A 22,620-nucleotide genomic window follows, 5' to 3' on the forward strand; every position below is an offset into this window, starting at 1 on the left:
CTACGTCTGTGTTTATTCCGAGATCTGAACAAAAGGTACTTCCCAATGCTTACTGTAACATTTAAAATGGCATTGCTCATGATCCACTATGGAGGCAGACAGATGTTGTTCTGTTCCTTGGCACCTACTTTGGTGGAAATATTGGAAGTTAAATCGAAAAACCACTTAAATGAAAACTGGAAATACCAAATAAGGACCGTGAATGTTGAGAAGAGTTGGATTTATGCACATGTTAAATAAATTATAGATTAGGGTCTCAGATTATGACTGGCCTCTAAATACAAAATTTTACTATATATACATTTGGGAGGTAAGGCTATTAGGCGTCTTAAATTTGACATAGTTTAAGCCCTAAGCATATCCTAATCCAGCCCAAATGGAGATACTACTTCTTTTAAGATGTCAGGTTACAGCCAATTTATGGTGACCCCACAGGCTTTTCAAGGCAAGAGACAAACATAGGTGATTTATCATTGCCTGCCTCTGCGACCCTGGCCCTCCTTGGTGATCTCCCATCCAACTACTACCCAGGGCTGACCCTGCTTAGCTTCCAAGAGCTGACAAGATTGGGCTAGCTTGGGCTTCTATTTCTGTTCTTCAATCTTTTTTGTTTTCCCTGTAGGTTTTTTCCCAGTCTAAAACAAACAATTCACGGAAGGCATTTGGATGTATTCTTTTAAAGCTAGAGGCCGTTTTCAAGGAGGCAAAAGGGAACGCCCATTCAGGTCTCTGGATTACAGGTAGGCATCTTCTTGCTTCTACTGAGATGCCCTTGCCTGGTGTTTTTACACCTGCTAATGAGTCCAAACAGGTTGTTAATTGCCTTGTACCCAAACCAGGTGATAATCTATTCAGAGCTCAAGGCAGGAAACCAGTGCAACATGTGTCCCGCTCCTATGCGCCTTTGGTAACATGCCTGTTTGCAATCATGTTCAAGGCAGGTTCTGAGAAATGAGAGGCTGACTGACAGCTCCAACTGATTTCTATCCTTGCCTCAGGTGCTTACCTGGGCCGTGATCAAAAATCCAGGCAGGTGGAGCTCAGGCAGGTGAATCAGAGAGTGATGAGAATGTGTCTCTTCATCAGGTGGTGGAGATAGACAGCATGCTGCTGTAGTGTGAGTGATCTTCACCCTTATGGTGAAACCTGGCTGGAGCCTGCTTCCCAACGCTTCTGGGAGGTTCTTCCGGAAGCTGAGGTGGTAGGGCATGTAACTTGATGACTTTCCTGGACTGAAGGGTTGAACTCGATCATCACACTGAACGGAAAGCATTATTATGAAGACTAAGCCCACCATGATCCAACTTCCATGCGGTGGGCTGGAATTGGACCTTTTATTTCTTTTGGAAAGCAAAACTGTTGGCCAACACAACCTGCTTTCTGCAGTATGGAGCTGCCTGCTCTTTCCAAAGATGGAAACAAAGGCCATTTCCACACGAACTTAAAGGGATGACCTACTCACCGAGCACTGGTGGCTTTTCCCCTTCACTCCAGATGTCTCCATTTTGAAAACGGTTGCAGGCTGTTTGGCTTCCATTTCTTTGGCTCCTTTTCTAGGAATGCACTTTCCCACGGCACCGGAAAAGATGCCCCCAAAAAGGGAAGCCGAACAGCCTGCAACCATTTTGAAAACAGAAACGTCTGGATTGAAGGGGGGGAAGCCGCCAGCATTCAGTGAGTGGGCTGTCCCTTCAAGAACGTGTGGAAACAGCCAAAGACAAATTTCCATGAAAAAGTAGGAGAAATGATACTAATGGTGGGATAAAGAAGATCTGGATTGCAGCACAGGGGCAGGAAGCCATGAAGGAAAAGCTGATGGGATTCTGAGCACGTTGGATATAAATGGCCCAAACTAGGTCTTAGAGTACCCACTTCAAATATTTCAAGGTTGGCTGACTTATAATTTAAAAGCTCTTTTCAGACTGTGGTACTAGGCCCCACTGTGTGGGCACAGGCCATCTGGAAGGAGCCACAAAAGTTCTAAGTGTGTCAAATCCTACAGAGCAGAGAACCAGAGATATTTGCCTCCCATCCTTAAAAGTCTTGCATTGCACTCACCCATCCTGCCACGGAAACGACAGAGAGGCAAGGAACTGGCCAGCCCCGACTCAGGCTCTCAGAAATGTGCAGGCGTGTCCCTGCCATCCGGCTCTAGGCCAATCAATTATAGGGCATTATATGAACCATCCCATCACTATGCACCTGGTGCATCTTATTAAGATTACCCGTCAGTCATAATGAGAGCGGCAAACAGCTGTAATTGAGTTTATATTGGCATGAAATTGCGTTTATACAGCATTCCTCTAACGTGCTTCTTCCTTCCTCTGTTTCCGATCCCTATGAGGCACGTTCGGCTAGGAGATGTGATTGGCCCAAGGTCATCCAAATAGTTTCACGGGGGGAGCAGAGATCTGAACTCAAGGTCGTCCCATTCCTAGCAACACACTTACTGGCTGTAATGCCATTTCACAGGCCACTCTCAGAACAATCCACAGGTGTAGACAGCCAAAACTTTGCTTAGGAATGACTGCATTGTGTGTCTGTCAGAGTCTGGCCATTGCCTGTAGAAGTGTTGGGCTTCAGCATCTTTTGCATCTAATTCCACAAAGAAGGCAGGGCACATTCTGCTATTGCCGAGACGAAGAAGCATGACTCGAATCTGTGCATTTGGTGAAAGTTCAGCGCCCCCTTATCAGTCGATGTTGCGTGGTTGATAAGATTATGCTTGAACTTTATTGATTCCTCTTTATATAATTGGAAGCTGATTTTATTACAGTGAAGAAACGCAAGTCAATAAAGATAGCGAATCAAGGATAGGGTGGAGATTTCCCCCCTCCAAAAAACCTCAGAAAGTTGATAGAACTAAAAGCCCTTTCCTAAAAGCAAACAAAAATGTGCCAGGGAGTGTGATTGCGTCTGCAGTGTCCCTGGAAGCGCAATGAGGGAGAGGAGCCAGAGCTGATTGTGCCAAGCCAATGACCGAGTGCCACTTATATTTGGATATAGGGGCTGGAGGGTGGAAGGGGACTGAAAAGCACTGATGGGATAGGATAGGGGCTAGAAAAGGTCATAGAACCCTCACATTTATTTGTAACCTGTTGACACAAGAATGGTTGCCTTGCCTGCTACAGGAAGGTCAGCGGCGAGGGGCCAATGACACATTATATGACAACCAGGGCTTTTTTCCAGCTGGAACGCGGTGGAATGGAGTTCTGGCACCTCTTAAAAATGGTCACATGGCTGGTGGCCCCGCCCCTTGATCTCCAGACAGAGGGGAGTTTAGATTGCCCTCTACGCTGCTGAGCGGCATGGAAGGCAATCTAAACTCCCCTCTGTGGGGGGGCCACCAGCCATGTGACCATTTTCGCCAAGGGCAATTTAAACTTTAAAAAACTCCCCCCTTGTTCCAGCTGAACCAAAGCGACGTCATTGTGTGGTCTTGAGTTCCACTACTGAGTTCCACCACCTCTTTCCCCAGAAAAAAAGCCCTGATGACAACACATGAATTTTGTGTGTGTGAGAAAGAGACAGAGAGAAAGAGAGATTTAGATCCAGGCCACAGATGGCAGGTGAGTAGTAAGAACAAAATGACACATAAAACACCAGAAAGTTGAAATACAAATCAACTTTCCTGCTTGGTCATTACTCAATTCAGAACCTCAATACAGGTGCGCTCAAAACAGACTTCCTGTATTTCACTTGATTCGGGTACATTTTAAACAGCTGCCTTTAACCCATGTGAGAGGAACTGAAAAGTCATGTGGGTGAGTTCAGGCTAGACAGAGCTGGATATATGCACTAACTAAATAAACTACAGTTTAGGGCCCCAACATGTCTTATCTGGCACTGTCTAAGCTTCATTGCCATGCAGTAATATGAACCTGGGTTTCCCCTAGGCAACCTCAACCATCCAGCCACCACACCCTAGGATTGTGAACTCGGGGTTGCAAAATTCCTGGAAATTTGGGAGTGGAGCCAGGAAAGGGTGAGGTTTGGGGAGGGGAGGGACTTCAGTAGGATATAATGCCATACAGTCCACCCTCCAAAGCAGCTACCCTCCAGGGGAAATGATCTCTGTTGTATAGAGATCCGCTATAATTCTGGGAGCTCTCCAGTCTCCACCTGGACATTGGCAACCCTTGTGCCCTCATAACTGGACCAGGTTCAGAAACTTGCTCTGAACAGGATGCAGGGAGCAGGGAGCACAAAATGAGAATCACGTTTCCTCATTCTTTTAATTAAAACCTCATGTTTCCCTTGTGTTGCTCATTTATTAATTGATTGGCTGTGCTCATTTCATTCCTGATCACTGAAGCCTTGTGATATAAGTTGAGTCAAGGATATTTTACAATCTGGAAAGGTGCAGCCCCATCTTCTGTCTGTCTACCGTGGACTTTACTCACAAGTAATTCAAAGGCTTTCAGGCAGTGAGACAGATAGCCACTTGTGGTTACCTGATCAGCTGGAATTATTTATTTTATTTATGTCATTTATAGTCTGCCTTTCTCACTGAGACTCAAGGCATATTACATAGTATGAGATTAGTACAATCAGTAAAAGTATATTTCAATACAGTATCAAGGACATTTCCATAAACAGTGCCATAGGGTAAATAGATACAAGTTTAAAAGACATAGTATTAGCAAGAATCCAACAGAGTAGAAAAAATACTGAAGCAGAACATAATTAATTCTAGGACTAACATTAGACATGGAGCACTGTTGGTACATAGGAGTACATATTAAAAGCAGCAGATAATATGTAAGACAACATAGTAATGAAGTCTATGGTCCATAACTCATTAGTGAAGCATCTGAGACCCCATCCCTATGATACAGCCCTCTCATTTGAGTAAAAAGCCTTTTTGAATAGTTCGGTTTTGCATCGTTTACAAAAAGCCAGGGGAGTGGGGGCTTTTCTGACTTCCTCAGGCAGGTCATTCCACAGGATAGGGGCCACCACAGAGAAAGCCCGTGCACGGGCTGCTGTTGACTTCACCCGTGTGCAGCTTGGCACCTGCAGGAGACCCTGTTCAGATGAGCAAAGCTGCTGCACAAATATATTATGTGGCAAATATATGAGTGAACATCTTCATATCTTTGAAGGGGAAGTTTGTATATGGTGCCAAAAATAACCACAGCTCTTTCGTATGGGGTCATCACATTCTTGCCAGGGGTTTTTTTCTAGGAAAAGAGGTGGCGGAACTCTCAAGAGGAAAATGAGGAAGATATACATGGGATTCTTTGAAATCATATTATTTTCAAGCACTATTGCCGAGTATTTTCAAGAGGTGCTGGAACTCCATTCCCCTGCGTTCCCCCTGAAAAAAAGCCCTGCTTGCAGCTCTCTGGCCACTATCTTGATGGGTTTGCACTGTGCATATTCCCTGGTATTTCTTATATGTCTGAATGAATAAGGCTGGGCAGCCTGGCCTGTTCTTTGCAAGTATTGGTGTGGTCAGGACGGCTGCCCAGGATGAATAAAGACTACGAATAAGTCTGTCATCTCCTTCAGCCACATCCTTCCTCATCGTGTCCTGCACTTGTTTCATCGGAAAGACAGCTGCATAACCTAGTCTTGTGGCACCTAAAAGAACATGTTTGTATTCTAGCTTGTTGTCGACTTGAGCCTACTTCGTCTGCAGTGCATGCAGTGGGTCTTCACTAGACATGCATACATAATATGCAGATATATGTACCTTTCACCTCATTATTTGTAATTTTTTCTTTAGAATCTCAGAGTGTGTGTGTGTGAGGTTGTTTTTCTAGGGATGAGGACGCACCTAACGGATCTTCATCCTAGAATAAAAATGTGTTCATATTTAAGGTGCCACCAAACTCGTTTATTTTTGCTGCAACAGACAGACATTGGCTACTTCTTCAGAACTGTGCAGTGTATCACGGGCGTATAGTTTGGATAGTAATAAGACCCCTTGATATGGTTCTCCTCTTCTGTGTTTGATGCACAATGTCTTTGGTTTCTTCCTTGATGTTGCTGTTTCTTTGCTTTTGTTTAAAATGTCAAACTCAGTGTCTCTCCCCCAGTTATTTGGGTCACATTTCCATGTGCATACATTTAACGATTTAGCATTTACAGATTTCTGTGCTGATTTGGGGCAAGGAAAGGAACTGGTGTGATTCAACTGAACTGTTGGTGCAAAACAGAAAGACTTGCAGCAGGGCCGATTCCAGACGACTAACCGGAAGGCGCTTCATGCCGCCATGTTCCGGATCGCGACGGGGAAAACGCGAAATATCGCGTTTTCTCGTGCGAGTTTGGCGCGACGTCACGCCAAACTCGCGCGAGAAAACACGATATTTCGCGTTTTCCCCGTCGCGATCCGGAACATGGCGGCATGAAGCGCCTTCTGGTTAGTCGTCTGGAATCGGCCCAGGTCTTGAGTTTGCCAGGTCTAGGTTGGGAAATTCCTGGAGATTTGGAGGGTAATGCCCAGGGAGGGCATGGTTTGGGGGAAGGGAGGAAACTCTGCTGGGTATAATGCCCTACAGACCACATTCCAAAGGAGCCATTTTTTTCCAGGGGAACGAATCTCTACGACCTGGAGATCAGTTGGAATTCCGGGAGATCTCAACCCCATGGTGTATTTTAAAAAGCTATCTGCTTCCAGCAGTCAGAAGCTGACCCAATACACGGGATCAATTTGTACAGAAACTGGACCATAGCTTTGAAGCCTTTATAGATAGATAAAAAAATCTATTTTTATAAATAAAACTAAAAACCTATTTTTAAATAAAGACATACATGCAAAACGAGTATATGTTAATTCATAGCATTATCATCGCCTCCCTCCAAAAAACTATTTCGTCTGCCTCTTCCGTTATAGCTTTATATATTATAAAATTTAAATACAATTGAACATATTGACACATATGGAAATTGACTCCTTTGATGCTGTTCTTCCCTGAGCCCCGCCCTCCGAATGGAATTTTGGCTGGAGTGTCAATCATAACCGCGACGGGCGGGCACTGAAGGGGTGGGGGAAGATAGGAGAGAGGGGGCGGAGTCCCGATAAAGGGCGGAGTCATCGCAGATGAAGGAGGGGTGAGTTCGAGATTGCCCAATACAAAGAGAGTGTTTTGTGATACGGGATTAAGGAGAAACAAGCTCGACCAATGGCCTTGCAGAATTGGGATCGTGCTATGGTCCGGTAGCTACTCTCAGCCAATGAAAATATAGATTTTTTCTGTCACGTGTTTTTTTATTCCCACCTCCCGTGTTATCAAGGTCCTCGACGTAGTTTCGGTGAACAGCGGGATTGAGATCTAGCCAATGAAAAGGACGGAAGGGGAACACGGGTCGAGGGCGTCGTGAGGCAGCAGTCCAGACGGTGCAAATGGCACGAAGAGGATGGCCAATGAAAGCGAAAAGGCTTGGCCACAACCGACCAATCAGGAGGTGGAAATGCTGTTCCTTCGTCACGTGACAATTCCCCTCGCGTCCTCTTCGTTACCAATAGGAAACCGAGAAGAGTCGTTTCCTCTCACGTGATCGTAGTAGTGGGGAGTGAGGGGGCGGGGTCGCGCTACGGAAGCCGATCAGGAGGCGGTTGCGAGAGCAACAGCGAGCAGCCATGGCTGCGGACGGAGAACGCTCCCCGCTGCTCCCGGCGGAGTCCGGAGATGGGGGCGCTGGAGGACTGGTGGGACCCGCGGGGTTGATGACAGGCCCTGCCTCGAACCCACCAGGCAAGCCGAACCCGCCTCAGGGTGAGCCAAGCCACGCCCCTCGTCAAGACGAAGTGGGCAGAAACCTAGGTTGCCAACCTCCAGGTGGTGGCTGGAGATCTCCCGTGACTATAGTAGATCGTCAGGCCAGAGAGATCCGTTCCCCTGGGGAAAACGGCTGCTTGGGAGGGTGGTCATTTAACCCCCACTGAGGTCCCTCCCACTCCCAAACTGCCCCCTCCCGAGGTTGTGCCCCCAAATCTCCAGGAATTGTTCAACCTCAAGTTGATAACCCTAGCTAAAGCCAAATGGGATGAGGGTCTTCAGGCTGCAGGGGAGGAGCCAGGATTAGAGTGAGATGTTATGGGGGTGATATAAAAGAAGGATTGGATAAAGAGGAGGGAGCTGCAGAGATGCCTTGGAGGTGTACCAAAGGCTGAGCCTGAGCGTTTGCCAGAAGCAAGAAATACATTGGCAGGGACTTGGTGGCCCAGTTCCAGGAGAATATTATTTGGGTGTTGGCCTAAAGATGTGGATTTTTAAAAAAATATGTTATACTTGTGCAACTGGAAGGTTTTAATACCTCAGGCAGAGGGTGCACACTGCATCTGATTGTGGGTGTGGTGTGGTAGGTTGAGGCTCACCAGAATTTGGAGGCAAAAGTGAGATTCATTTATTTATTTACTGCACTTATACCCCACCTTTCTCCCCAATGGGGATCCAAAGAGGCTTTCATTGGTCTCCTCTCCTCCATTTCACCCTCACAACAACCCTGTGAGGTAGGTGAGGCTGAAAGCGTGTGATGACTGAAGATTATTTGAGGGGGCATTAAAAGACTTGTGAGTAGCAGTGTAGTATGATGGCAGCCAGAGAGGGCTGCACCTTTTCTCGGACTACTTAGCAAGGTTTGGGTCAGTAGGACTGCCTGATGCTGTAGTCAGTGTTACTCTTTTATAGCTGTCATGTTTATTTGTTTTTCCCTTTCTTCCTGCAAGGGTTTCCTGGATTTGGCGGGATCGGTGAGGGGGGCCAGGCAGCTGTGCTGCCAGGAGAAGACCCCCCACCCTACTCTCCCATGGCATCTCCAGAGAGCGGCAGCGCTCCCATGATCACATGCCGGGTCTGCCAGAGCCCCATCAATGTGGAGGGCAAGATGCACCAGCATGTTGTGAAATGCAGCGTCTGCAACGAGGCCACGGTGAGGACCATTCAAAGAGCTAGGGGAGAGGTGGGGTCAGATTGTTAAATGAAGGACTAGTGTCGTGTAGGGTTCACAAGTGTGAGGGGTGAGCCAGGAAATTGCCTGTTCAAATCTTCACCTTGGCCAAGAACTAGTTAGATGCCCTCGGCAGTCTGTCTCTTCTCAGCCACCCTCTGTCCTCCATGTTGCTTCTTTTAATGGCTTAATGGGTGACCCTGGGCTAATGGAGGCAACAACAAAATGGGATCACCCAGAGAGGAGGAGGTGGATTCTGCATACCCAGGGAATGCGCCAGATACCTTGGGCTCTTTATAAGTCAAAAATTGGAAAATACTTAATTTTTTTTTTAATCCCTTGCAGCATGAAGGCAGAGCAGAGCTCTCAGGGAAGGATGCCTTGTTGTTTTCTTGTGGTCTAATAGGGAGAGGGGAGTTGGGCTGAGGGGTGGATCACTGTCCCATATTCTTGTAGGTGCATGCTGTTGGGTATGCATCCCTCATCTACGCCCTATATGGGAAGGGTTAACTCTACCATCACTGCTTTTCCCTTGCTGCATTGGTGTGCTCAAGGTGAGATTTTGGGGATAACGTGAATCCTAAGAAACTCTCATACTGCAGGACTGGAAGGGATTTCTCATTCACTCTGTCCCTGCCCACCTTGGTGGCTGCACCTCTCTTACGGAGTCGGCTCCCCATACGGAGTCGGCCAGGCACACAGCTTTCTCACTTAGCTTTTGGGAAGGTTGTAAAACCCTTTTTGTTTTAAAGAAAACTGCGAAGGGGATGATTCAATGTTTATGGCAAGTGCTTCTGAACTGTGGCTTATTTTTATATTGATCTGTGTGTCTCCAGTTTGCTTGAGTTCTGTGTTCTTTTTTGTTTGCTGTGTATCTTTTACTATAACATGAGCTTCCTTGAAGGCAAAAAGAGGTCGAATGCAAATCCTCAAAACAATAAAATCAGGATTCATTTGAGCTGGTGCTTAAGATTTCTGAGGCAATGTTCACGGAGCGTTTCGGGTACTCAGAATGTCCATTATAGATGCCAAATGTCCGTGCAGAGCCAGAATATGTACCAGGGCTGATAGTCTGCTTTCTCTGGCCTTTCATATGGCTCAGTGTCGTATGCAGAATTGAAAACTGGTAGGAATCGTCTAGTTGGGGCTGCCAGCAAACAGCCCTTTGGTCCCCAGGCAGGCAGACTCCCCAGGATATGAGGGCTGGAGGTGCCTCCATCAGTTGGAAGTTCAGCCTTAGGAGTCCATGTGCTATTTGAGCCAGTTTCTGAATATGGTACTTGGACTTGAGTGTCCTGTTTCTCAAACAAACCAGTTTGACCTCTCCCACCTCTAATTTCCTGTCATGCACAGAGTGGAAGCTCATTTGTGGGTACTGGTAAACAAAGGTGTGGCTCAGAGGTCAGGCTCCAGACCCGGTTTCGAACAACAGGAAATCCGAGGTCTGCGCAGATTCTCTGTACTAGTCTGCTTTGTGTGGTTGTGGTAGAGTCAAGAAAATGAGGAGGGATTGTGGTACAGTGGTAGAACATCCAGAAAAGTCGGCATCCAGAAAGTCCCAGAATCAGTCATTAGCATCTCCAGTGACAGAATCTCAGTAATTTCAGGTAGCTAGAGCCGTGTTGGTCTGCAATAGAACGGCTGCATTTGAGTCCAGTGGCACCTTAGAGACAACCAAGATTTTCAAGGTATAAGCTCTCCAGCGTCAAAGCCTCCTTCTTCAGATACAGGGAGGTGTGGAGCCTTTATATCCCAGAGAGGAAGTGGGTGGGGTGCCTCCTTTCTTTACTTCACCCTGTCCACTTCCTGTCTGAGATATAAAGGCTCAGGGATCTCCACTCCCCCCTGTATCTGAAGAAGGGAGCTTAGGATCTCAGTAGATGCTGAGAGAGCATCTCAGCTGCCGCCAGTCAGAGCATGTGATACGATGATCTGACACGGTCCGGCCCTGAACTTCTACCGATCCGTGTTCATTTAAAAAGAGGGACAGTGACTCAGCGATAGAACACAGGCTTTGCAATCAGCAGGTCCCAGGTATTTCCAGTTAAAGGTTCCTGGCAGGTGCTGTGAAAGACCGTTCCTTGCCTGAGAGCCAGAGAGGGTCGGTTGGTGGATCCACATAGCAAGGCTAGGTGGATCAATGCCCTGACTTGTTATAATGCAGAGCCCTCTGTAAAAAGGCTGTCAGATGCTCCATGCCTTCTTTATGCTTCTTGTTTCCAGTCTTTGGAGAGCCAGCTTGGTGTAGTGGTCAAGAGTGGCAGGACTGTAATCTGGAGAGCCAGGTTTGATTCTCCACTCCTCTGCTTGAAGCCAACTGGGTGGCCTTGTGTCAGTCACAGCTTCCCAGAGCTCTGTCGGCTCCACCCACCGCACTGGGTGATTGTTGTGGTGGGGATAAGAGTAACATACTTTGTAAACCACTCTGAGTGGGTATTAAGTTGTCCTGAAGGGTGGTATATAAACTGAATGTTGTTGGTGGTGGTTGTTATTCGCTCTCATGGCTGTTCTTCCTCTCTAACATAGATTGTAAGTGATCTGTGCAGAGGTTGTTTCTCTTCTGTAGGGGCATCTTTTATGCTGCAGCGACTGAATACGTTCTCATGCTCCCAAAGAGCAGATAAGGTGTCAAACCTAATTCTAGACTGTCCTGCATCTGGCTGCAAGTGGGGTTTGCTTCCCGCACACATATCCCAGCGAGTAGAACCATTGTTTTCTAGTCTAACCTTTTCCCTGAAGTGCTGGCTCTCTGCATGCAGCAAATAATTTTTCAACGGTGAAACGTTCAGATATGTGAGCCCTGCCTGGAGTTTAAAACCTCTCAAGTTGTCGGTACTGACAGAGGAGGCGTTCAGCATTTTTTTTCTCCTCAGCTCTGTGTTGGATTTCTGCTGGTTTTCAGATTTCTGCTGTCCTTACTACCCTGTTGCATTGTTTGTTCAATGTCCCAGCCAGCGTTCGTATTGACTTATACTGTGTAATCCTCCTCGAGTCTCAGTGGACTATAAAGAACATAAACAAAGTAAAAAATAAATAAAAATGGTCTGTCAGTCTGAGAGGCGCAGGCTCCGGATTCCAACACGGCAGCATCAGACGGTCCAAAAGACTGTGAACTCACCACAGACCGAACTCGGGTTATTGATTTTCTTGTCAAAGTCCAACTGAATTTGGCGCTGCAGGTATTGCTTGTTGCCTCTTCAGCACCGTGAAGTGCAAAATGCGTTGCAATTCTCATTTCAATTTAGATTTGTGACAGCTCAGGGAGGCTGGCTTCGTTTGGGAATTGGTGACTTTACGGAGACCATCCAGTGATCTTCGTGGCTCGATTTATTTATTTTATTTATACCCCCCCCCTTTCCTCCCCAGTGTGAACACAGAGCGGTTCATATTCTTCCCTTCTTCATTTTATCCTCACAACAGCCCTGTGAGGTAGGTTAGGCTGAGTGTATGACAGGCCCAAGGGCACCCAGCAAGGTTCCGTGGCAGAGTGAGGATTCCAAACTGGATCTCCCAAATCTTAGTGTGACATTCTAACCACTATATCACACTGAATCCCCACTCTGCCATATGGGGTGAACTTGGTTAGGAAATCTCTGACCTACTTCCCAGGGTTGTTGTGAGAATAAAACAGAGAAGGATCTTCCAGATCCTAATCTTGACACTCTAACCAGTATACCACACTTGCTCTCCAAACTCCAGAGTGACTCCATAAACCTGACCCTTAAGTATCGGGCAATTCACACATGCAGTTTAGGCTTGAGACCGAAATGTTTGGCTGGCTCCAGTCCGTTTGTGAAGGTCGTCATCAAGCGGCTCGTTTGCTGCTTTGGCTCTCTGGCCCGGAGGTGCCCTTCCCAGTGACGAGCTGTCATTGTGGGAAAGGAGGAAACAGACTGCACAGCTATTCTGGGCCTTGTTGCTTATCCTTCCTAGCCTGCTGCTATCACTGTATCTGTGTTGGGGCACTGACTATGTGTATTGTTCCCCAGCCCCAACCAACAGTTAGCTTTTCTTGTATGACACTTCCTAGCCAATCTGAATTTTTTCACTCTCCTCGCAGAAGTAGTACTGTCTTTGATGATGGTAATTCATTGCGTGAAGTTGGAGTGTTTGTGAATATTCTGTGACATCGCAGTAGCTGAAGAAGCTGCTTTAATAATCATACTCCACTATGTTGCATGAGGATTGTTTGGTTTACTCTGCTTTGTCAGCCATCGTGGCTTCTGCATTAAACAGGGATGTGTATTTAACCTGTTGGCTTTTAAAAAATTCCTTAACCTTTCTCTTTGACTTCCGGTTTGGGCTGTGGTGGGTGCAGATGGCTTGTTATGGAGCTCCAAGGATTTCGTTTTTCCTAGAGGTTTTGCTTGATAAGCATGATTATATGGTTTGAAGAGCCTATTAAGTAGCAAGTAACTTTTCTCTTTTTCTCTGCTTCAGCCCATCAAAAATGCCCCAGCCGGGAAGAAATACGTGCGATGCCCCTGTAACTGCCTCCTGATCTGCAAAGTGACATCGCAGCGCATTGCCTGCCCTCGGACATACTGGTAAGGGAACTGGGGAGGGAGTCCTAAGGAAGGGAAGCAGGTGGGTTTTCTTGCGAGTGTACTGGGCTCAGAAGAGAGATGCGAATGACTTTGTTACGGGTGCTTGAACGGTCAGGGAACGGTGCTTCGGATAGCTGCCAACCATAGATGGGAATAGCCAGGGAGTGCTCCAGCAGCTTGGACAGATTTCTGATGATCTGAGCTTTTTCTTCTGAAAGGAAGGGAGTTTCCCGATGTCGGTGCTGTGTTAGGGTTGTGATACATGCTTGTGGTTAAGGGGCAGAGGAGGGGGAACGTGGAAGAGGAGAGGTCTGCGCTGAATGCCCCTGGCCCAGCCTCCTCTGAAACTCCTCTCATACTTGGAGTTGGGTTGCTGCTTTTGCTGGGCCCCCTAGGAACTTGGTTCGCTGAGAAATGCAAATTGAGATGGTTGATGTCTTCCTCTTAGTAAAAGGATCATTAACTTGGGCCCCGTGCATCCCGGCCCTCTGAGTCCCGAGCCCCAGCCCGTCGGCGTGCGCGTCATCTGCGGCCACTGCAAAAACAATTTCCTGGTAAGGACTACTGGGGTGGGTGCTGGGACTCGGGAACCTCGGGGTGGAGTGCAGGAAGCACCCTGAAGTTGCTGTCAGCTAATATTAGGGCCTAAAATCACATTCTTAACATGGGTTCAGGTGAATGCCGAGACAGTTGAACCAGTGAGGCATGAGTAGCCGTGGACTTAGCCAGGGGAGACCTGAAGTCACAGCTCCATTGACTCCACTGCCGGCTGGGAGGAAAGGCGTTAGGAGAGCCCGGTTGGATCAGATCAAGGGTCCACCGAGTCCAGCACTGCGTCTCCTGCAGCGGCAGGCCAGATGCCCTGGAAGGCGCACAGGTGCCCCGGAAGGCCCTTTTGATGCCTTCCTTCCACCCAGCTGCTGTTTAGAAGTACATTGCCTCTGAACCTGGAGGGACCGCTCTTCCCGTGACTGGCAAAGACCCCCTGCCTTTTCTGGGAAGGCCTCTTTTTTCAGATCAGATAACTTTATTGCTTCAGCACAGCCACAGCAATCAACAAAACACAAAAAGAGAGAAAATACACACAGATGGATCAGATCAAGATGGGTAGCCGTGTTTGTCTGTAGCAGCAGAAAAGAGCAAGAGTCCAGTAGCACCTATAAGACTAACGAAATTAGTGGTAGGGTATGAGCTTTCGTGAGCCACAGCGCACTTCTTCAATTTATTGATAAACTGATCACTAAAATGATGAGAACTTGGGGGAAAGGAGGGAGGGGTGTGTCTTCCCCAGGGCTAATGTGGAAGGCAGCTGCGTGGCATCGTTTATGTCTTTGCCAAAGCCAAGCATGGAGAAAACGACTTCCTCTTCTCCAAGTTCTTTGGACACACCTCGAGACTCGGGGGGGGGGGGAAGGGAGGAGTCAATTGCTTTGCACACAGAGGAAGCAAAGGCAGTATTTGCGGATCCCTGCTCAGGCCATACGACTCGCCCGGGTGATCTTTGGGGTAGTCGCCACCTCCCAGCCTAGCGTCCGGTGCAGGATGATCAGTAATATAAAACAGGAGGGTGGGGTAGGGGAGCTCTGCGCAGTGGCTGGAGCTCTTAGGGAAGAAGAGCAGGATAAGAATAAGCTTACGGGGCAGCCTGCCAAGGGGCACAGTGAAGCCGATCGCCACCTCCTGGAGTCCATTTGCAAGGTGTCACCTTAAGCCCTTGGCTGTAGCATTTAGGAGGATTTGTGCCATCTGTTGCTTCAGCTGTTCTTGTGAATCCTTCTGGACCAACAGTGGCATCGGGGGTCGGGGGAAGTTTTTTTCTCCTCCTGGCTCTGGTTGATTTTTCTATTTGTTTTTCTTCCCCCTTCCTTCTCTCTCTCTCCCCCCCCCCCCGCCCCCGCCAGTGGACAGAATTCACAGACCGCACCTTAGCCCGCTGTCCGCACTGCCGTAAAGTGTGAGTTTACCCTCTCCTGCTAAGTTAGCATAGCAGTGATTGCCTAGGAAAAGGGGAACAGTTTGTGAAGGCACACCGGGGGGTGGGGGGGCCGGTAGGGAAAGTCACAGAAAGCTGCCTCTTGTGAGCCCAGGCCTGGCAGCCAGGAACACGGCCCTGTGTTCGCGGAGATAACTCTGCTCCAAAACAGGGATGTGCTTCAGAGCAGGGCAAGAGGGTGTGTCACTGGGGAGAAGGATGTCCCTTTGTTGTGGGTGGGCTATGAGACGTGCTGCTTGACACCCACTAGCCCCTTTAGAGCTGGGTAGACTTCAGGAAGACTCACCAAGACTCTGCTCCTCTCCCCCCCCACCCCCCCACCCCCAACAGCTCTTCCATTGGGCGCCGCTACCCCCGGAAAAGATGCATTTGCTGCTTCCTGCTGGGCTTATTAATGGCTGTGACAGCAACAGGCCTTGCGGTGAGTAGGCACCACAATATGGCACACTCCTATCGCAGCCCTTGCTGGCACCCCTGGGCCAGACTTGGGCAGGTTTTTCACTCTCCTAGGCCGAGTCCGTAAGGCTGTTATCATAGAACCGCTGTGGCCTAGAGCAACTTTGCTTGAGCAGGTTTTTCCACCTCCCAGGCAGAGTACATAAGGCTGTTATCATAGAGCTGCTGTGGCCTAGAGCAACTTTGCTCTGCGTCCTCAGATACTTGCATTAACTGGCTGCTCTGTTTTTACCCAAAGGTCAGACCATGCAGAACCCCCCTCTTTTTCCGTCTGGGCAAGAGGCTGACCCAGAGACGATTATCCATTGTAGCTATGGACACAGGCAGTAGAACAAAGCTTATACTAGGTTCAGCATGCCGTTGGATAATGTAGCTCCTCACCCCATGGGGTCAGGGATTGTTTATATAGGGTTGCCCACCCCACTTAACGCTTTGTGAAGTGCCCCAAAGAAATGCTGTGCAGCATTTATGAAACAGAATCCACTGATATTTAAAACACCTCTCTTAAGTGAAAAGGGAAGATGCATGAAAGGGAAACCAGTGGTGGTTCCTTAAAAGCAAGGAAAAATACGGAAACACTTTCCCGAAGTGAAAATAAAAAGGCAGCTTGGTGTTGTAGAGCCAGTGTCAGACACGACTATGGATTCAGGTCCCCGTTCTGTCATGAACCTCACTCGGTGAGATTGGTCTCATCATCCTTAACCTCGCCTGCCTTACAGGGTTGTTGTGATGATAGACTATGCACTGCCTTGCAGGAAGGGGATATAAAAATGTTAAACAGAATGAGAACCTAGAATAACAACAACAACAATTAGATTTATACACCAACTTTCAGGACAACTTAACACCCACTCAGAGTGGTTTACAAAATATGTTGTTGTTATCCCCACAACAACAATCACCCTGTGAGGTGGGTGGGGCCAAGAGAGCTCCGAGAAGCTGTGACTGGCCCAAGGGCACGCAGCTGGCTTCAAGCAGAGGAGTGGGGAATCAAACCTGGCTCTCCAGATTAGAGTCCTGCCGCTCTTAACCACTACACCAAAGTAGGTCAGTGTAGGGAAAGGATCCCTCAGAGCATGGGGTCAAGAAGTCGTGGATGCAGCTCCACCCATTGGCTGCTAAAAGGTGCAGGACTAAGGAGGCGCGTGCAGCCTCACCCACTTCTAGCATTCACTTGGCCTGCCTCCTGCCATTAGGCATCTCACTGTATAGGCAGAGCTCTCGGCAGGTCCAGCTGAACGGTTGTTTCCAGACTGTCCCAGACTTTTGCCTCTCGTTGACTCCTCCTCGTCTCTCCCTGTGTAGTTTGGTACGTGGCAACAGGCCCAGAAGTACGGTGGGATCTATGCCTCGTGGGCCCTGGTCATCCTCCTGGCTTTGTTATGCCTCGGCCGAGCCATGTACTGGGCATGCATGAGGGTCAGCCATCCCGTCCAGAACTTCTCCTGAAGCTCCCCAAGCTCTCCATTTCCACTTGCTGCCGCTCCCAGCGTGCCGTCTGCCAAGAGCCAGCCTCGCCTGCCCACTTTTCTTCCTCTCCTTTGGGGCTGGGACCATTCGTGCCACCTTCCTGCTGTGCCAGTGCCCCGTTGATCACCTTCACCACTTCTACCACCTCCTCACCTCGGAAGGCTCGTCTGGAGCGTGTTGCCTGGGCGGGGTGTGGAGCCCAAAACGAACATTTGGACCGGAAGGAACTTGCTTGCTGAAAACTGTGTCTGTCCCATAGCCAGAGGAGTTTATACAAACCCAGTGGACAATGGAACTCTGATTGGACCAATTTCAAGAAGAGATGCTTTTGGGACCCAGGAGACTGAGCGATTCCGTTCTGCGAACTACCGTGGTTCTGTGCTGGGACCTATTGCATAAAAACATGATCCAGTGATACCTTAGACAAAAGCCACCCAATGGGAGTGGGGCATGACAAGACCCACATTTTGAAGGTCCCTACGGTGGCTCAGCTGGGACACTTTGAAGGGCGATACACTTTTCGAAGACGTTTGCTGTTCTCCGAGCTTCTTCGGCTCTGCCTGGCCAGGGCTGGAATGCCAGAGAGCTACAAGGAGTCCTTGTTGCAATGACCACATCCGTTTTCACTCTGTAGGAATCAGCAGGAGAACAAAAATGAAGGCCTCTTGCGCGTTCCTCGAATGGCAGGCTGGTGAAGGCGGCGTGGAGGCGAGCAGATGGACGCTGCTCTAGTCAGATTCCGTTCCGTGTTGCCTGGTTGCTTGAACACCTCCCCTGTGGTCCAGGCGCCTCCCCTCCCGGACCCTTGTCTCGTAACGCTACATGGAGTTGGTCTCTCGGTGCCCCTCGCCCATCCCTTTCTCCCTCGTTTGGAGACCATCCACAGTCCTGAGATTGAGGCCTTGTCCTGAGAGAACTTCAGATCCTACCGAAACGTAACTTGGGCATTATCATTCCCCTTTGATTCGTTCAGTCTTACAGTCTCTTCCTTTGCACATTCCTGGGTGGAGGGGGTCCCCGCCAGCGTCGTTTTCAAGGAGTTCAAGCTCCATTCTTGAAGTGGGCAGAACAGGGGTCACCTTATTACACATCATGTGCCGATGGTTTCAACTTTAATTTGGGAGGAGGGATTTTTCTCCTTTAAACTTGAAGAGGCGGCATGAGTTCTGGGACGGGACGGACGAGTCCTCTTCCACCTACCCACAATGCCACTTACAGTTTCCTGTCTTGGGGTTGCCCGGTTCATGCCAACCTCATTTGTTTTTGGAGACCTTCTGATTTTCCATCTGCCCCATGAGGAATTTGATCCTGTGGTGCCTCAGGGGGCAAGGAGGTGTTTGGGGGGAGGGTGGCAGCCCTTCCTAGGTCTAGAGCATCCGAGTCCTGCAAGAACCGTTTCCCCAGAGGCGACCGGCCTCCAGCTGTGTGCAGAGAAGACTGGCTAAGGGTTGTTGTAGATCCAAAAATCGTCCCACATGCTGGGGAGTGTGTTTGGTCTTGCTTCCATGCCTGTCTTGGCTTCTGTCAGTGCGGGGGTTGGGGGGTGGCAAAAACCCCACCACAGCTCCTCTTTCCCCCGGCTTTGAGCTTCGTTGCTGTTGCTGCTTGTATATAAGGATGATCTGCGTGTACAGAGCTATTTAAAATCACTCTCCTCCGTGGCCCCTACCCGCCTCCTCCCCTTTTTCCTTCTGTTTCCCTGCTCCTCTGTCTGGATTGAACTTGTGTCTCATCCTCCTCCTTTCCCTGACCCGAGGCCAAAGGAGGAATTTAAAAAAAAAAAAGATTGGATGGTTGTAAATAAAGTTGAGATTCCATATGGTGAGAAAAGCGTCTGAGCAAAACATTTTTTTAAAAAAAAAACAGGGCTGGAGCCAAATAAAGGAAGGTTTGTGTATGTGTGCGTCGTTCAAAGCTTTTAGTATCCTATAGGAGGATGCAGGTGGTCCTTTGTTGGCTTTCTCCTGTGTAACGCACCCTAGGTCAGGCTCTTTTGCTTTGCATCATTTGGCCCCTTTGGTTTCCTTCCTGTGGTCTTGAGATACTTGTCACAAGGCTAAACCCCGAATTTCTTACAAAGCTGCTTTCCCATGGGAGATCATCAGTCTACAAATCCCACTCCCGGTCAAGCTGAAGTAGCAGAGGCTAACCACAGGCTGTGGCAGAGAGGGCTGACCCAAAGAGGGGTTGGCTCAGCTGTGGACTTTTCTTTATGTTTCACTCCAGGTCTAGGCATATCCTTCCCCCTAACTGCCATGCACAATTTCCTTGCACAAGCCTTGAGCTTGAGGAGGAGATGAGTCCAGCAGCATCTTCGAGACCAACAAGATTTTCCGAGTGTAAACTTTTGAGAGTCGGAGCTTCTTTCTTCAGACCTGAGTAGAAATGGAGATCCGAGAGCCATTCCTACTCGTGTCTGAAGAAGGGAGCTGTGTGACTCTCAAAAGCTTACACTCTGAAAATCTTGTTGGCCTCTAAGGTGCCACTAAATAGTAAAGAGTCCAGAAGCAGGTTTAAGACTAACCAGCTTTATTGTAGCATAAGTTTTCGAGAGCCACAGCTCTCTCTCTCAGATGCATGGAGGGTAAGAAGAAACTGGCCAGAGATACATAGGTAATGAGGGGAGGGGCGCAGATGTAAATCAGTTGCAAATGTCATGAAAGAGGTGGAGCGCACAGTTCAGGCTGGGTGTGACCCCTCCCCTCCAAAGCTGAATCTGAATGGAATGCCTGAAAGGCAATTACTTCTGATAATGAGATAACCATCCAGAGTCTCTATTCAATCCAAGTCTGACTGAGTCAAATTTACATATGAATTCCAATTCAGCAGCTTCCTCTTGGATTCTGCTCCCCTCACCACCTGTGGCCATTTTCTTCATACCCTCCATGCATCTGACAAAGAGAGCTGTGGGTCTCGAAAGCTTATGCTGCAATAAAGTGGGTTAGTCTTAAAGGTGCTACTGGACTCTTCCTATTTTGCAACTACAGACTAACACGGCTACAGATTTAAGGTGCCACTAGACTCTCTCATCCTGCTGGTCTTACTGCAGATCAATATGGCTACGCACCTACGCCTTTAGGGAATGCTTTCTACTGCTCGCTCTGATCAGAGCTACCAATGCAAGCCCAGATCAGTCTGCTGCCCTGGAATTCAGCATTTGCCCTTGATTGGTAAGACTAGTGTAGGTCGAGTTTAAATCCCTACAGTCTTAAAAGCCCGAGGGATAAGAAGGCCAGTAGGAAGACGGAGAAGGAAGACGCCTTTTTAGCTGCCAAGCAAGGGCAAAGAGTGTTAAGGAGCTTAGGGCTCGTGCCTGCCCGTCACACTTTCTCAGTTAGGCTACAGACCATTTTCTTCAATGGAGAGGCAAATGTTCCAGCCCCCTGTGCATGTGTGGCTGTTCTTGTCCTTTTCTCAGAGTTGGGATAGGCTGTAATCCATCTTCATAAAGCAGCTGGTGGGGGGGGGCAGCTAACAGAGGTTAATGGCTGCCTTCCTCCTGCTAATAGGATTGGGCTGGGAGAGCTCCCCCCTCCCCCAATTTCCCTGCCAAAATTGAACGAGCCCTGCGATTCAGTTCACAAGCCTTCCCGTTTCTCATTGGGAAGAGCTCCACAGCAAGATGCCCAGAAGCAAAGCTTTGTTTCTGCATCCCAAAGCAAATCTCAGGGCAGAGTTTTAGTTGATGCCCAGCGGAGACACCTGCAGAGTCAGTATTTTGCATGGCTTGTACTTTACAGAAGGGCGGAAGACAGTAACGGTGCCCTGATCAGTTTATAAGCTGACGTCTTAAAATGAAGAACAGTGGCTGTAGCATAGTGGATAAGTGGCTGGGCTGTGAATTAGTCCTGAATCCCAGTACTGCCAAGAACTCAGCAGGTGGCCTTGGGTAAGCCACTCCTCTCAGCCCCAGCTATATTATGGGGATAGTAACATCTCTGATCTTGTTCACAGCTCTCAGTGGGGCACTAATCTATCTAGAAGACCGATACATACACAGTTATTAGCAGAGGCTGAGAGGAAGGTGTCTGTAAGAACATAAATCTGATGGAGTGGGGTTGAGCGTTTCAACGGGGGCTGGGTACTCTGTCCAAGATTTTTCAAAGGACAAGGTGAGTCGCAGAAGGTATCCGAAGGAAACGAAGAGTCGTTTGGGGAGGCAGGAGAAAGCTTTGGCTTGTACAGGGCAAGACCAGGTGCAATGGACGGCCTAATCCTGAGTTGAGAATGAGACCCCAGCCCACTTTAATCAGAGGCTTTCTGACTGACTGGCCACAAGGCCGAGCAGCTACCTGTAAATACTTTGGCAAAGGGGGAAGAAACCCTGGAGGTGTTCTTCTCTTCCCCATTCCAGGGCTTTGGTATGTTGTGGCCTCCTCATGGTTACAGCAGCAAACAGGGAGCTTAAGCTGGGCTGAGAGAGGAGCTGCGGCAAAGCTACCGGCCTATTTCCCCCAAATCCTCTACTCTTGTTTGTGGGCTGGGCCTCCTGACAAAGAATCACACGTTTTTAAAGGGAGGGCTGCCAACATGCTATAGAAAGTATCCAATTCTGTGAGCAGCACGAAAGTATAACTGCAGGTTTTGTTAACGCAGGGCAGAGTAGATACTGTAGCACAGCTGCCTGCTTAAAATCTCAAAGTGTTGCTGGCTTTCGAGATCAGACTTTGCATTTCCCACATTTTCCTGTCAATAAGGACGTGCGCTTTAAAAAGAAATAGTAAAATTGGAAGCTGCTCTTTGACAGCCTGTCGCCACACTGTACCTTGAGTAATGGTGACTCTAAAGTATTTGTTCTCGTTTAAGAGCTTTTATCTGGAGATGGGTGGGGGTGGCGGCTAGGGTGAACACCATACCAGAACTATGCGCCCCTGGGGCCCAGCACATCTCTATCAGATTTTTATGCAGCCCTCCTTCTAAGGAGATCAAGGTGATATACACGATTCTTCCCTCTTCCATAATCACAGCAGCCCTGCAAGGTAGGCTACATTGAAAGAGTGGGTTGACCACAGTTATCCAGTAATTCTCATGCTTGGGTAGGAATCTGAAACTGGAGTGAAGCCCCTTACCATTTTTTATATCTTAATTCAACCCACTAGTTTGCAAGACGTCTGAGCTACTGTATCCTCTCTCTGAAACTGCCCTACGGCAACTGTGGAATTCAAATGTACAGCCCTAGACAGAATGAAGTCTTAATCCAATTCGTAAAGCACAATTTCCTACTATCAATTCTGCACTTGTACGAGGGCCAGG

General features: G+C 48.4%; 1 protein-coding gene across 1 annotated transcript; it reads left to right on the top strand.

The window, feature by feature from the left end:
• The first annotated feature begins 7,567 nt into the window (after nt 1-7,567).
• On the top strand, nt 7,568-19,241 carry PIP4P1 (phosphatidylinositol-4,5-bisphosphate 4-phosphatase 1). Its single transcript, XM_054992217.1, has 7 exons — nt 7,568-7,727; nt 8,681-8,883; nt 13,342-13,448; nt 13,897-14,002; nt 15,350-15,402; nt 15,772-15,862; nt 17,203-19,241. Exons 1-7 carry the CDS (start codon nt 7,592-7,594, stop codon nt 17,344-17,346), a joined length of 840 nt encoding a protein of 279 aa, XP_054848192.1. The 5' UTR covers nt 7,568-7,591; the 3' UTR covers nt 17,347-19,241.
• The last annotated feature ends 3,379 nt before the right edge of the window (nt 19,242-22,620 follow it).

This window comes from Eublepharis macularius, chromosome 12, assembly GCF_028583425.1.
Source record: "Eublepharis macularius isolate TG4126 chromosome 12, MPM_Emac_v1.0, whole genome shotgun sequence".
Taxonomy (NCBI): Eukaryota; Metazoa; Chordata; class Lepidosauria; order Squamata; family Eublepharidae; genus Eublepharis; species Eublepharis macularius.